The 14,886-nt window shown below is 38.1% G+C and overlaps 2 protein-coding genes across 6 annotated transcripts; both read right to left on the bottom strand.

Annotated features, from left to right (window-relative positions):
- Positions 1-871: 871 nt before the first annotated feature.
- LOC103698155 (E3 ubiquitin-protein ligase AIRP2-like) lies at positions 872-6,016 on the bottom strand. Of its 3 annotated transcripts, XM_088705919.2 has the most exons (6): positions 5,733-5,967; positions 3,566-5,237; positions 3,303-3,453; positions 3,127-3,193; positions 2,805-3,039; positions 872-1,385 (listed from the first exon to the last, which is right to left on the bottom strand). In XM_088705919.2, the coding sequence occupies exons 3-6, from the start codon at positions 3,408-3,410 to the stop codon at positions 1,175-1,177; spliced, it is 621 nt and encodes a 206-aa protein (XP_088562045.1). In that variant the 5' UTR covers positions 3,411-3,453; positions 3,566-5,237; positions 5,733-5,967; the 3' UTR covers positions 872-1,174. The 3 variants fall into 3 exon arrangements, with proteins under 3 accessions (XP_088562045.1, XP_088562044.1, XP_008778372.1); XM_088705918.2 differs by having other exon boundaries at positions 3,303-5,237; positions 5,733-6,016; XM_008780150.6 differs by lacking the exon at positions 3,566-5,237 and having other exon boundaries at positions 5,733-6,014.
- A 2,210-nt stretch (positions 6,017-8,226) lies between these two features.
- Positions 8,227-14,117, bottom strand: LOC103698140 (uncharacterized). 3 transcript variants are annotated; one of them, XM_008780133.5, is made up of 3 exons: positions 11,986-14,117; positions 11,061-11,151; positions 8,227-8,978 (listed from the first exon to the last, which is right to left on the bottom strand). In XM_008780133.5, exons 1-3 carry the CDS (start codon positions 14,038-14,040, stop codon positions 8,785-8,787), a joined length of 2,340 nt encoding a protein of 779 aa, XP_008778355.5. In that variant the 5' UTR covers positions 14,041-14,117; the 3' UTR covers positions 8,227-8,784. The 3 variants fall into 3 exon arrangements, 2 of the variants coding, with proteins under 2 accessions (XP_008778355.5, XP_088562042.2); XR_003383759.4 differs by having other exon boundaries at positions 8,838-8,978; positions 11,061-11,191; XM_088705916.2 differs by lacking the exon at positions 11,061-11,151.
- Positions 14,118-14,886: the final 769 nt, after the last annotated feature.

The following is a 14,886-nucleotide window of genomic DNA, read 5'->3' as shown; positions in this document are numbered from 1 at the left end:
GTAACCCTTAAAATGCAACTAAAATATTTTTTTTTTCTTTTTCCCTCATAAAACACCCCACGGATAGACAGTCATTTAACAGATAGGGGGTTTTTAACAAAATGACTGAAGAAAAAGCTCACACATGGAGGACCCCAAACCACTTCCTCTTTTTTTTTCTTTTTTTTTTCTTTTTTTTTTTGAAGTAACAAACCACCTCTCCAATTGCAATTGGTTTTTATTATGTATGGATAGAAGAATATTTGTTCCTAAAGAAATTATACCCTACATTGCATACACCATGTCCATGCCACTGCTCGCTCACAGATGCGCCTCCTTCATCAAACGTTCATCTCGACTACAGGGACAAGCAGCTATGATTATTTGCATGCATTATTCACAAATCCACAAGATATGCCCGCTCACCTGACTGATAGACATCTATATATCTCATAGATTAAATATGAATGAGGGGGGTAGGAAAGAACACAATCCACAATCCAAGTACCACAGTACCTTATAAATTACAGCAAGGTCCATACTCTGCTGCCAAGGCTTATCAAATCTGGAGCACTGTAGTTCTAGAAATTAATAACAAGTGGCAAAAAGCTGTCGCCATTAACAGTCACCCTTTCATATTGAGAAATCATATATGAGCGAACCTCCAACAGCAAGGTCTATAATGTGCTGCCAAGACTGATCAAATCTGGAGCACTGTAGTTCTAGAAATGAATAACAAGTTGCAAAAAGCTGTCACCATTAACAGTCACCCTTTCATATTGAGAAATCATATTGCTGATGAAACCTACCACCTCACCCCTTCCTTCCATATATGCAGTCCCTAACTATTCCCTGGTACCAGCATGGCTTCAATACATGGATAAAATTCTGATACAGGAACCCACAACACATTAATCCATGAGTCAAGTTTTTACAGTAAGCTGTCTGTTTACATGATACTGTTGGGTTCTGGACAAAGACCAACTTACAACTGTACAAATATTTACAGCAGCCTGAACACAATTTACAGATCTCTTCTCGAACAGATCCTCAAGCTCAACAGCCGCTTAAAAAGTAGCACCAGCTTTAAAGCAGGAATTAAAATACTATCCTTTGGATAAATCAATCAGCTAACAAGCACTGGCTCAAAGAATTGGGTGGTCTATAACAAGGAGCCATAAGACTGCCGAACAGGTCACTTCACATGAGAATCGTAGGCATCTAAAACAGAATCTGGGATAACTAGAGGCAACTTATCCACATACATGAAAAGGCGTCTCATATTCTCTCTTGACATTGTCGCAATGTCAACAATATCACTGCTATCGGTAAATACCCATAAATCACCTGAGTTTACTCTCTTGAGGCTATCACGGCAGAAGGGGCATGACTGCGATCTTAAACGCCTGCATCCACCATTCATTTGATTAAAATCTCGTACAACATTATAGGTAGGAGCATATAACTGTGCTGAAGAGCCAAGCATTTGATGAAACCATATGGTCTATTTTTACCATTCCCTCTTTCTTCTAGCACAAGAGCCAAAATAAGCAAATGCAATTTTTGAAGAAAATAATATTGCATGAAAGCAAAGAGCAAAGTTGTATCTCAAACAAAGTTGCAAGAATCCCTTCAATCTCGTGTAAAAAAAAAAAAATAGGGATCAGACAGAAATTGCATGGATAATAAAATGATATATGATTTGGGCCCTCATTGGTAATAATGATTATCAAGGCCACAACTGCCACTATTGCACACAATCGTTCAAACCCTTCTGTCTGACAATGTTGTTCCTTGGGATGTGAAAGCTTTGCTTTTTTTTTCCCCTTTCCCTCATTATTTTAGTGACGGAAACAATTGGCCTGCCTTAAAGTAATACATTAACCATTAATTTCATCAGGATATCATGCCATGCTATTCTGTCCACATGGTATAAAATTTCGTAGCTCCAAATATTTTATAATATAAATAACAATCTGATTTTGATAATCTAATTATTCACATTAATATTGGAGACATGGGACTTTAGGAGGTAGGAGGTAGATGCATTCTAGTAGCAGTAAATGATTTTCATGGATCTATGGGCATTTCCTGCAGAGGAAGAAATGAAAGAAGAAATTCCATGTAGCGTGGACCAAATCACTCAGGAGCAGACCCCGAAGGAGATTACCAACAGGATGCTTATCAGCAGTGAGCGCTTGTGTAACACAAAGTATCTACCACTTTTTCTGCATCCTTTATTGACCCTTACAAACAATGGGAGTACAGAAGAGCAGAGGACCACAACTTTCCTAAACAGAAGGATGAGAGATGAGAATTGAAGTAGCATTTAGTCTTCCATCTGCTATAATGTGACTTATGGCCAGACACTGTAAACAAAAGGAGCTAAACCAGAAGTCTCTTATAAGCGCTGCAGTAGCAGTAAATGAATCAAAGAATAGTGTTCAAGCCCCGACTCTAATGTAATATGATGTAAGTTGAAGATTACGAGGTGATAATGCAACGATCTAATCATAGAGGGAAATTGGCTCCATATCGCACGCTTATATGTTTGTGTTTGTTTCCATCACATACAGTTAGATACTCCTATACAGTCCATATTTCTAGAAGTATCTCAATATGTGCCGAGTAGGTAGGATATGGTCTCCCCATAAGCATAACATATATGTAAACTACTATTTGCGAATATATGATTATAAGTCGATTGGAATGCCTTACCCCCATTGAGTTAAATGCATTCTGATATATATGATACCCCAGAAAACCAAAATAATGCAATGTATTGAAATTTAAGAAAGGGAGGAGCAAGACAGGAAGGACCATACCATTCGCGGAAGCATTTCATGCACATAGCATGACTGCAGTTGGGCAACACAACCTTGCTGTTTGTCTCCATGCAGATCCCACATTCTTCCTCTCTTTCAACATCTATCTCTGAGAATTGCCTCCTTTCAACTTCATCTCTTCTCCTGTACTTCTCCATACAAATAGCCTTTTGCTTTTTATCTTCCATATCAGTGATCCCTTTATGCAGTTGCATCAGAGAGGGAAAAATCACAGCTGCTCATGAACAACAACATAAGAACCAAGACCAAATTCTGATCTGAAGAGAGAAACTTTCTATTTACTGCAAACCAATCGATTTACCATAGAATTCCCTGATACTTGCTTTCCTTTCATGGGTTGACATGGTTGTTGTTCCATCTACATAAACCTACATGCAAGAAGTTCCTTAAGAATGGCATCATCATCATGAAAGAAGCATGCAAGAAGTCCTTGACTATAGATGCAGCATTCAAAATTGAAAGCCATGAAATCTCAACCTTATATATTAGAATTCTCAGCAAACCGAGAGCCCCTGCAAGGCTACAGTCTGTCCACTGCACTAGGAAAAGAAATAAGTGTGCAGCTGGACTATATGACATTCGCATTTGAATACAGGCACCATCATATTCCCTTCGGAATTCCGAAGCCCTGCACCTTGCAATTAAGCATCAGAAATTACAACGGAGTAGAAGCTAGAATTAGAAAACGTGTATTTACCGTTTTGATGGTCCAAATCAAATATGACAAGAAGTCAACTCACCCAAATTACTACAAGAGAGACAGCAGTCTAGGGAATAGGATGTGTATGTTGAAAAGCCCACATGCACGTAAGCAAGTCCTTTATGTGGTTATTCCATTTAAAATAGCAGCCAAAAAAGGCAAAAATTAAAAATTAAAAGAAAAATTGGCCTTCTCCATTATTAAAGGAATAAAGGCAAGTACAAAAACAACCAACAAACCGGGGAAAGGAAATTTTGGGATTATGTGAACCAGAAAATTTTATACAGAAAGAAAGGAGCTACCAATGCTGAAGATCATGACGAAAAGGGCCCAGAGAAAAGCAACTAGAAAAGGGAGCAGACTGTTGTGAATCTAAAACTCATAGTAATCATGAACTTCTTGTCAATCATGGTATTAAAAGAAAAGGAAAACACTGTAGAAGGAAAACCAGACAGTAAGTCAGTAACACTTACTGAATTGTTTATAAGCTGAGAGAAGCAGCAGGAAACAAGTACACTCTAGGTAGGAGCCAAATTAAAAAACAACTATCAAATTGCCTGTGCTGAATCATGAACACTGATAAACAGATGCCAACCCTACAACCAAATTCTATAAACTTTAAGTTGTAGTTCTTTGGCATTGAGATAAAGATGCTGCCACAGGACAAGTAAAACCATAAATTCGGGAATGATTCTCCTCACTAAATAGTTAGTTTCCTGGAAGTTTAACTTATGTAATAAGATCTATATCATAACCACCTTTATTCTGCTTTCTTTTCCATTGTGCTTCTATGACCTACACCAAAGTGCCCTTTTCGTTTCCCATAGTTAATGCATTAAATTGGAAACAAAAACTAAACAAACAATTTTACGTAGATTGAGAGCAAAGGTAACAAACAGATCAGAATATTTAGGTAATTCGTTACTGCCCATTTGTTTTGCTTAAAGAATTTTCTATATTAGCCTTTCGGTAAAAAGAGTTACTCGTTTTGGAAATTTCTTAATAGAATAAAGCATCTTAAAGACTAGGTTTCTGTTTGTAACGTAAAATTGCTTCAGAACTCCAAGTGAGTTGACCAGAATGCCCTTTGGGATTAGAAACTAGGTTCTTAGGTTGCAATTGCATCTATAGACTCTACATATGAGCAATAGACACTTTTTTATCGGATGCCTCTGAAGGGACATCTAAATTAAAAAAATTGTGAGCAGGAGGCACCTTTTTTTCCGGATGGCCAAGCCTCCCATCTCCTCAAAAAAAAAAAGAAAAAAAAAAAAGCGAGTAGTAGGCACATTTGTGAGAATTTTTTTCCCTTGTGTTTTCAATCTACAAGGATAGGATCCTTTTTGTTCTTTCTTCCTCTTCAATCATGTTCAATTGTCCTCACCATTTTTCTACAACATGAGCAAGGAAACAAATCCAAAATCTTCCTTCTCTTGCTTTGATATCAAGTAATCTTTTTTCAAGATACGCGTGGATTGTGTGTGCTAATGCACATTGAACGTCATGATATATATGAAGTTTTCCTCTAATCTGATCCCACGAGCACTTCCACAAGCCAAAGGTTGATGATAGAACAACTACTAACAAAAATTCTGGTGTCAATATAGTCATTACTGAGCCATCTGAAAGGTCCATGTTCCCCAAATCACACAGCATATAAATGGAGCGTCTGTCATTTGGGCCCAGAGTTACTTAGCTTTAAGTCACACCTTCTACATCATTTCAAGAAAACAAGTTACTACTTTACAATTCAAAATTGCTAACTAAAATGCAAGAACAGAATTACAATATTCTATCAAAGGAATCTGCATAATTTATTATTTTACTTATAGTCAAACATCGGTCTGGAACATGCTTAGAAATCCAATCACCATAATTATGGCCCAAAGATATATTCTTTAACCAATAACCATGGACTAGAAAAGCCTTAAAAAAAAGTCCAAAAATTTCAAATGACAATCAAAATTTGACACAAGACGGAAAGAATGACCCAGAATGCAGAAAGAGAGAACAAAAAAGTTACAACTTTTGAACCGGGTTAGCTGAAAAGATTTCCAGAATTCTTCAAACCACTAGAAGAAAATAGAAGAAGGGGGGAAAAGATATCTCATCTCAAATTGTAACCAAAAAAAGCGAAATTTGATTGGAGAATAGCTGTTTCAACTTCAAATTCATCAAAAAAAGAACAAATGATGAACTCCACTTACAGTGTATTGGCGTGCTGGATGTCAGCTTCGAGGACTTTGAGGGAGTCCTTGAAGGATTTCCGCATGGAAACGAGGAACATCTGCGGAAAAAATCATCCAGCAGTGGAGGAAACCCTAATTTCTCTCCTCTCTCTCGCTCTCAAACTCTCCTTCCTCTCCCACCCAAAACCCTAACCTTTCGAACCTCCAAACCCCACACCTTTCCCCTTTTCTTGTATTCGTTGCTTTGAAGGAGAGAGGAAGTGGGACGCAAACAAGGAAAGAAAGGATTCTTCGACGCCACGTGGACGGGAAGGCGTCGTGCGCGTTAAACAAAGGGATTTCCAAAATACTGCACATGATTCGCAGACTTTTACATAAATGATAAAGATATCACAAGGTGTGGCATCACTTAATTTTTTTATTGTTTTTTCGATGCTCATTGGGAAACTGCAGTTGACCTTGGTGAATGCGAGGCTTGCAACAAGGCTTAGAGGTTATCCATGAGACGTTAGAATACATATTATCACAATAGAGACATATTTTTTTTAATTACTTTAAAAATCAATTCTCCAATATGGAAAGAAATCTAGATATCAAGAGACCATATCTAGTACATAACCATTAATTAAGTATTTAAATTTAGGCTGCGGTGTTAATGCTCACGAACTCATATATTTATTTAATTAGAAAAGTCAAAATATCTTAACCAATCAAGATGTTGGGTCGGTTGATATTTTTGAATACACCATATTATCATTTAATATTGGCCAAGATAGTAACAATACGTTACAAACAACATATAAACAAATAGTTGACATTGATGTTTGATACAAAATAATTTCTCAACTAAGATGTTGGCTAAGATGAGAACTATAAATGCACCTTCTAGTGTTACTCCTAGATTATCTCAAAAATACGCAAAAAAAAAGAAAAAAAAGAGATGGGCAAAATTTAGGTATAAGTAAGGTCAGAGATAGTTGTATTCTCACCATGATGAGTGCTACCTCACTTTTACTTATCTCAGCAAAGAGATTGGTTGGTTCAACTTCAACAGCCAATTAATTGCACGGTCGATCAACTAATTAACATGCTAGTTGGTTTCTCTCTAGATGTAGAATTGATGGCCTTGAATCTACATATACTCGCATAACTAGAGAACCAGATGGCATCAAGGTCAGAGTGGATAGATGCGAAATTCCCTTGAATCCAGGTAATGGGTCGAATTCAAATCGTAATATATCTGAATTAAAAAGAAATTAAAATCATAATATGTCAACTCCTTTCGTTTGGGCATCACACAAGCAATTATCAAGCAAATTAGAGCTTTTGTGCAGGAAAACTGACATGTCATGGAGCTCATTCCATGACTAATACTCTTTCATTGTGATATATCTGGCTTACTCAATATCTGAAAATCCTACGGGGAGGCGCATTCGAGGGAAGGAGGTAGTGATTTTAAAGTGATCAATCAAGTTTGGAGCGAGGAAGATTGCCATGATTCACTTCAAAAGAAAAGTTTGAGTTCTCATGTGGCTTCGACCTTTCAAATGCCTGGCTCTTCATTTGCAAGAGGATAGCCGGTCCTCGATTTCAATACCATCATCTTCTTAGTTCACCAACACACCCACTGTAACGAAGCCTAGCTTAATATTCTGTGAAGAGCTCGATCTGCATGCTAGTTAAGCTAGTCTGCTAACACAATGCAAAGAAAAGACTTCATTCTTCTAATTGAATGAGACTTAAATTGGATGGTCATTTATGTTTGGAGTTGTATGTAATACTATTGATATGGTGAATACATTGGTCCTGTTCGACCATTCCCTTTCTGCTGCACTTTTACCCTGCAAATTTCCCTTTGCCACCTGCATGCTTCTCGAATCAGATCATGTTCCTTTCCCTCTTCGCTAGAAATAATTAAATGCAATGGTAACTCACTTTGGATTGCTCAAGTGGGCTGATCGACTGATCACTGATCGGTAATTATAGACAAAGACTGGACTCGACTGATCATTTCCCCTGCATTAGATGTGATCTTAAACATCCAACACAGAGAAATAAGAGATCCGGCTATGACAGCCCACCATGAAAACTCTATAGCCAAAGATTTTTTATTATTATTATTATTGAGAATAGAGTTTGGCAAAGCTCAATCCAAAACCTATTGGCAAATATCTGAACCTTCATTCCTGCAAAAGGATCTGGGTCGTTGCAAAGGATCAGGATTTAACATACTGGTTCGGGTCAAACACTTCAGTTTCCGAATTAAATATCCTATTCGAATCTTTGTACTGCAGCAGTCTTTTATTTATGTGCTGTCTTTACATTGGAGTGAGTCCTGAGCAGAATACCTGAGACTTAAAAGTGCTTGAATTGATGTCACATCTGTTCAGAAAATTAAATGATCGATTTGTATCCGAGAGCTTGACAGGCATGAATCTGAAAGCACAAAAGTTGCTTCCCTATCAAACTTCACGAACGGTAAAAACCATGGCAGCTGTATATCTGAGATGCATGATGAACAAATACAGAGTTTATTAAATGATAATAATTTCACAAGCAGTATTTTCTCTTTTTAGCTTCAGAAAAGAATCTAGTTTTTAGAGTCGAAGCTTTTCTCTTCTTTGTTCATTTGGTCAGTACAATTTCCATCTTTCTGCTACACATGAGACTTGTTTAAATAATCCAACAGGAGCCTAGAGATCAACCATGCTGTACGCCGGCAAAACTAAGAGAAAAAAAAAAAAAAAAAGAAGCTGCTGCACTGTTTGCAGAAATATTCTCATACTTCAACAGGCACTGTTTCAGGACTCCACCTGGAAGGGATGTGCATGAAGCACAGAAGACATGCACTGTAAAACTTGTTGGCCTCTGACTTGCATTTGAGTACCAGAGTCCAAATACTGATAACAGCTGCATTTTTTGTCATGCAGCCATATATACCAATGGATGACAGAAATGTCGATACGAGGCTGGACAAGAATTGCTGGACCCTCTTGGAAGTTCCAGATGCAAGCAATCATATGAATAAGAGGGAATTGGACCTTATCTCCTTGAGCCCTTAAGCCAGTGATTACCACTGCCTGTTGTATTTGAGCTCCGATATACATGAAGATAGAGCCTCTCTTACCAGTTTGTTATTTGATTCCACACGAAGGACATCTTCAAATAGACTCTTTGCCTGTTGCAGCAGTTTCATCCTCTCCTTGCTATTATGTGGACGCAAATGAGATCGGTTCTGCAGTGCCATTCCCCATCTATACAGAGCTGCAAGTCATGCACGTATCAGAAAAGCGTTCAACAAATTGTTTAAGTAGAAAAATTTGTGGCATATGAGATAAAGAAGGGAAAGAAGATTGCAGATTGCATTTAATAAAAGAAAGAGCTTGCAAAAAAATGTCAATCATTCCTTAATATGGGCATCCCATGTTATGTCATGCATTTGCTAGCGTTACTCCTGAAAAGCCAGACCCACATTAAGAAAATGTTGTCAAAATATCAAGAGTTTGATACTATAGACTCCACTTATTAGTCACTGCAAATATCGGTCTTTGCGATTGAAAGATTGTTTATTTTTAATAGTTTATTGTTGAGAAAGGCCGAGAGACAGTCCTAGGCATTCAATGTTTCAGTGGGACAAGGAATAAAACATAAAGGCACAAGGCATAAACTTCATGGGAAACAGAAAAAAGAAAAAGATCACATGGACTGATAAAAAATAAGACTAAGGATGTGTGGAACCAAATGACAACAGCCAAAGTAAAGGACAGTCAAACTTAGCATTTATATTCAAGTGACGAGGAGAAATTAAGGAGAGATCTATCCTGTCATATTCTCAGAGGTATTACTGCAGACAAGATTTTATGGAGATCTTCATGTATTTATTTATCTGTTATGGTCTGTAATTTTTGATTTATCATATGTCCCAGCAAGTTGCCCAGTAAATGAAGCTGGACACTGCTTCACAAAATATTTATCAAGGGATCATTTTATAAAGTTTGCTGAGCTTTGCTGGATCAAAGTTGGATTAGTTAATCTCCAATCATAAGGTTGATCTAAACAGATGGGATACAACCTGAAGGTTAATATTCATGTTAAGGTTCAACTGGATAATGTTTAAGGATCTTTGCAAAAGAGCTCGGCTTATGATTTTGGCCAAAGCCTCCAAACTCTTGCTCAATCACTACATCCCCCTATGCCTTCCTTGCTCCCACTCTACCCCCTGAGTTTAATTATTTATCAATTTTCTATCTCCATCATACTTTCTCTTTTCTGCCCTCAATATGTATCTTCCCTCTCTTTCCTCACTCTCTGAAACATCCTTCCCTCTCTAAATCTGTTTTATTGTCTTCCAACTTCTCTCTAGCATAGTTACAATTTCTGGAATAGAACATTCAGATGCAAGCCCACCCTATTAGATATAGCAGTCTTCTCTGCCAGTCAAGTTTAATTTTTGTAACTTCATTCCTCATGTTCTTAAGCAAACAGCATCATATCTGACCACTAACGAGTTGGATTTCTAAGGCTTGGGAACTCGATGTACAAGCAGCCACAAACACTGCATCTGACTTGGACTACCAAATTCTCCTTGCAAATAGGTTATTGATTTTATATAAATACAACATTATTCAAGAATTACAAATGCATATTTGTTGTAAATATTCTTTTGTCAGTCTTCAGAAAACCTCACGCTAGTACTTAAACACAGACAGAAAGTACATTAAACAAAAAGCTTTGTCAAACAAGGAAAAGAAATTTCAAATCTAGTGATCCCTAATAGCTTTAAAAATTCCAGATTACCAGAGTTATGACACTTATGCACCATAACTATAAGAAACTGTAAAGACATTTTAAGTGAGAATTTGCAGGACTGAGAAACTATATTAGTTAAAAACTATGCAGCAGCAGCACTTCACTTTGATAGACTTATAGACACAAGTCAAAACGAATAAATAGATAAATGAATGACAAATGAACGAATCTGCACAAAAATAATATGAAGATGGCTCTTGAGTTTTCTTGCATTTATTTATTTTTTTTTAGTATGGTAAGGTGATTGTAAATATTACTGAACCTGCAATAGTTTCCAAACAACCATGCAAGATGAAAGAGATGATATTAATGTCATTTGCATGGATGGGAAAGTCAGATATTGACCATCAGTAAAATGGTTCTCTAGAAAAGTTCTCTCTTGTTTTTTTATGTTCTATAAGTATAGATAGAAGGATTAAGCTTCCATGTATCAGTACATGGTCATTAGACTAAGGCCTAACTGTTGGCTGATAGAATGCATTTGTTTGACAACACTAAGAGTAACTGGATAAGGTATGATGGATTACTAAGTCATACCATTTGGTGCATAAGCATTACTTCTGGACATCATAGCATCAAACTTATCAATTGCTGCCATGTACACCTTGTCAGCATCAAAAGCTGCATCCTGAAAATGGGGAACCCATGTCATATCCGCCAAACACATACTACATCAAAATTAACATTCATCAGAATTTATATGATTTTGCAGCGTGAGAACTTGCAGGTAAATTGGAGGAAGAAGAAAGAGAGAAAAAATTATTCAGCACATAAGGTTTATAATTATCTGACAGGACGACCTTCATGGAAGCAGACACGGCGAAAAGTTTGTAGTTTGTACTATGTATACATGGGATTACCAGTTGGACTAGCTGCCTTCAAAAGAATCTAACCAAGCAACTTTTGAGAAAATAGACATGGGGACAGACTTATGCTCGTGAACGAGCTTGATATGGAATTTTGCATTCAGCAAAAACTATAAGTTGGATTCAGATAGTATTAGTCATCGCTTGACATGGCTATCATGCTCTATATGCCCTGGTGCGGCTAAAACAGAAATAAAAAACCACTAGTCATGGCTATCATGCTTTGTTCAAATATATACTAAGAAACTATAAAGTTAGGGAAATATTTTGGCCTACATATCTTCTGTCCCACTCCACTCACACAAATGAGCACATGTGTGCACCCCCCACCTCAAACCCCTCCCCTCCAAAAAAATAAAAAAAGAACATACCAAAACACCAGCGTAAGCACAAACAAAATATGTTTAAATGTAACAAACATATATATGTGGTAAAGATCACAAGAAGAAACATAGGAACCACTTGAAATTTCACCACTCATGACTCCCCCTCTTTAGCTGTGAGTCAGTCAGTGCATTTGGCGAGATACATTGGTTTCTTATACATTACATTGAACATCTAAGCATAAGTCACAAGAAAGTCATATGAATGCTTACCGGTCCAATCTCTGCAATCAACTGAGCACGGAAGGATAGAGCAAGACCCCAATTATAAAGGCTTCTGACATCATTCCCATCTATAGACAAGGCCATTCTGTACTTTCTGCCTGCCTCGACAAGGAGTTCTTCACATTCTTCGCACACGTCAGTAAGGGCAGTTGCAACATTTTCTCTGCTCAGAATGCGAGTCTCCACTTTCTTAAACCAGAAGCCACGTCCTTTTCCACTCAATATGGTATCACTTCTTGATAGGAGAGTTCTCAGCTCCCGACTGATCTTCAGCTTAAGCTCTCCATGAAGAAGATAAGTGTTTCCTAACTGACCTACAGCTAGCAAGCTCACTGGCCTTAGAGCTACAGCTGTGGAAAGCAACCTTGCAGATTTGTACAGTACAGCATCTGCTCTTTCTTCATCAGCTTGATTCATCATATATTCCCTTGCCCGTTTTAGAAGCTCTGATGCCTCCTTCACATTTTGATTAAATTCGTCATCACCGGAAAGCATCGAAGATGACGACGTGTGGCCTTCTTCCATACCATCACCATGTACTGATTGTTGAACAGATTGGTCTTCAAATTTCACATCTGCTTCTTTAGAACCATGGGGACCAGTCTGCTCAACCTTCACCTTGTTGCTACTGCCTCCAAGAGAATTTGAGTACAACTTATCACGCATCTCAAAGGTTTGCTTTAAAAGTGACGATGTCTCTGATTCTGTGAAGAAATCCATGCTTTTTGTTGTTCTATGACTGGTATGATGATCAGCAGAATTCTGCATGTCATTTTGCGTTATCCGACCATAATTATGACTGAATATCATTTTCTGGTAACTTCCTTGCTTGGATGCAAAGTGCAAGCTTGCATTCAAATTATTAACCTCCTCATCATATGAAAGCAAATGATTATTATATCTACCATCTCTACAATGACTGGGTTTCTCTCCAATCTGAACTGCCTCACTATGGTCAGTTACCATCTCAACATTCCTAGCCTTCTCCGCCCCATTTCCTTCAGTACTTCCGAACAAGGCTTCAGATCCTTCTACTTTACAGTTGTCCAGACTTTTACTTGGCAATATATTCGAACCTTTCTCATTAGTTTTAGATGCTCTCACTGCATTTGGAATTGTATGGTCTTCCACAGGAGAAGCCACCTGCTCTTTGAGTTCTCCCTTAATGGTGGTAGGGTCCTTTCCTTTTGGGGGCGTCATCCCAATTATGTTTTCTTGAAACAAGCTCCCAAAGTATTGGACAAGATCGAGAGCAATTGATCCCAGTTCCTTTCTTTTCCGAATCGACTTCTGATTCAATTTCCTACCTCCTTCCCGATCAAAAGCCATATGCCCGTCTACAACATCACCTGCAGACAGAGCCTCCATTGTTTTCTGGCCACGCCCAATTGTTGCTCTTATATGCTCGATATTATCAAGAAAACTTTTAATCTTGCTCCTCTTTAACTGATTTGAACCAATGCCTCCTTCCAATTCATTTTCCAAATCCGACATTTTAACCTCCAACTCATCAAAAACAGCTCCCAAATCCATCATTTTCTCATCAGAAACCCTAAAATCAACTCCATTCCTTCCAACGTTTCCAATTGACCCGTTTGCCATGATTGACTGAGCCACTCCGGCCGAAAACCCAACCACGAAAACCACAACCGAGACCGGCAAAACCGCCATCGAGGAAACCCTAACCCTGGACACCACCAAAGCTGAGAGAAACCCTAAAACGAAGAGGAAAGCGTATTTCCGATCATCAATCCCAAGAGAAACCAAGAAGCTCCGCAGCGGATCGAGTTCGCCCGACCTATTGGATCCACCAAGTAGCTCCAGATCGTCCCAGCCACCGTAATTAGAGGAAACTACGTCGGACGAAGCGGAGAGGGAGCGGCAGGTCGCGATGAGCCTCCTCCGGCGACGATTCCAAGAACGCAAAGAGAAAAAGGTAGGATTTCTCGGGGAGGATGGATTGAAACGAAGGGGATTTAGGGGTCGAGAGAGGAGAGGAACCGATAAAGGAACAAGGGAATTATGGGAGATTAAAATCTCCATGGTTTTTTTTTTTTTTTTTTTGCCTCGCGGGGGAAGGGGAAGGGAAATGGAAAGGGCAGAGCTCCGGTGAACGGATGAATCACAAACTTACAAGGAAGTCCCTGCAAGTACAAATAAACATTCCAAAGTCCCCCAAGCTGATGGCGGACACGTGCCGCCTCGCCAGCAACTCTCATCCGATGGCGTAAGCTTCCGCTCCCCGACCTCGAGTGCGGGTGTCCGCATATATTTTTCAATGCAGATTTTTTTCTACATAAATATTATACGTAGAGACTGGAATGTTTGTAGGAAAATTGGGGGAAAAAAAGTCCTATCGTAATGTTTAAGTGAACATAAGCTGCAAATAGAAGATAAGTGTTGGTTTTTTGGTTGGCTCAGTCATATGCATCATCAAGTTCAGAACATTGTAATGTGTGGACTGAAAATGATAGCCAAAGAATCATTAGATTCTCAAATTCAAAAAGATGAACTGCACATTAATTTTGGTTTTATTTTCCTTAATACAGGACATGTGAGATTTGTGCACTTGTTTTATGCAACAATTTCTTAAATATTTTTAATTATAACAGATTTTTTGGTTGGAAATGTTCATCTCTGTTGATGAATATTAATGAAATCATGGCTGATATATGTCAATCTGCCACTAATTAGTTGCCAGCTTACACATATCAGCCCTGATTTCATTAATATTGATCAAAAAAGTCATTTATTATCTTTGAAAAAAAAAAAAAGAACAAAACAAAACATAGCCATTTGACAAACAAATAGTGCTTGTTCACCCAAATCAGCTAATGAGCTGTGATTCCAAATTGGATCCTGTATTATCTTGTTATGCTTTATATGTGA

The sequence above is a fragment of the Phoenix dactylifera genome, chromosome 10 (genome assembly GCF_051530095.1).
Source record: "Phoenix dactylifera cultivar Ajwa chromosome 10, Ajwa_hap1_PhDact_Kaust_v1.1, whole genome shotgun sequence".
Classification (NCBI taxonomy): Eukaryota; Viridiplantae; Streptophyta; class Magnoliopsida; order Arecales; family Arecaceae; genus Phoenix; species Phoenix dactylifera.
This window is presented reverse-complemented; position numbering and strand designations above follow the sequence as displayed.

Bases quoted from the DNA above. Each gene is read 5' to 3' on its own strand.
- LOC103698155 (XM_008780150.6), bottom strand. From the start codon at position 5,812: ATGTTCCTCGTTTCCATGCGGAAATCCTTCAAGGACTCCCTCAAAGTC. The intron at 3,454-5,732 runs GTAAGTGGAGTT...TGCAAGGTGCAG, and splicing joins ATCCAGCACGCCAATACACT to GGCTTCGGAATTCCGAAGGG. The intron at 3,040-3,126 runs GTAAATCGATTG...GTTCATGAGCAG, and splicing joins AAGTATCAGGGAATTCTATG to CTGTGATTTTTCCCTCTCTG.
- LOC103698140 (XM_008780133.5), bottom strand. From the start codon at position 14,040: ATGGAGATTTTAATCTCCCATAATTCCCTTGTTCCTTTATCGGTTCCT. The intron at 11,152-11,985 runs GTAAGCATTCAT...CCCCATTTTCAG, and splicing joins TGATTGCAGAGATTGGACCG to GATGCAGCTTTTGATGCTGA. The intron at 8,979-11,060 runs GTATGACTTAGT...CATGACTTGCAG, and splicing joins TAATGCTTATGCACCAAATG to CTCTGTATAGATGGGGAATG.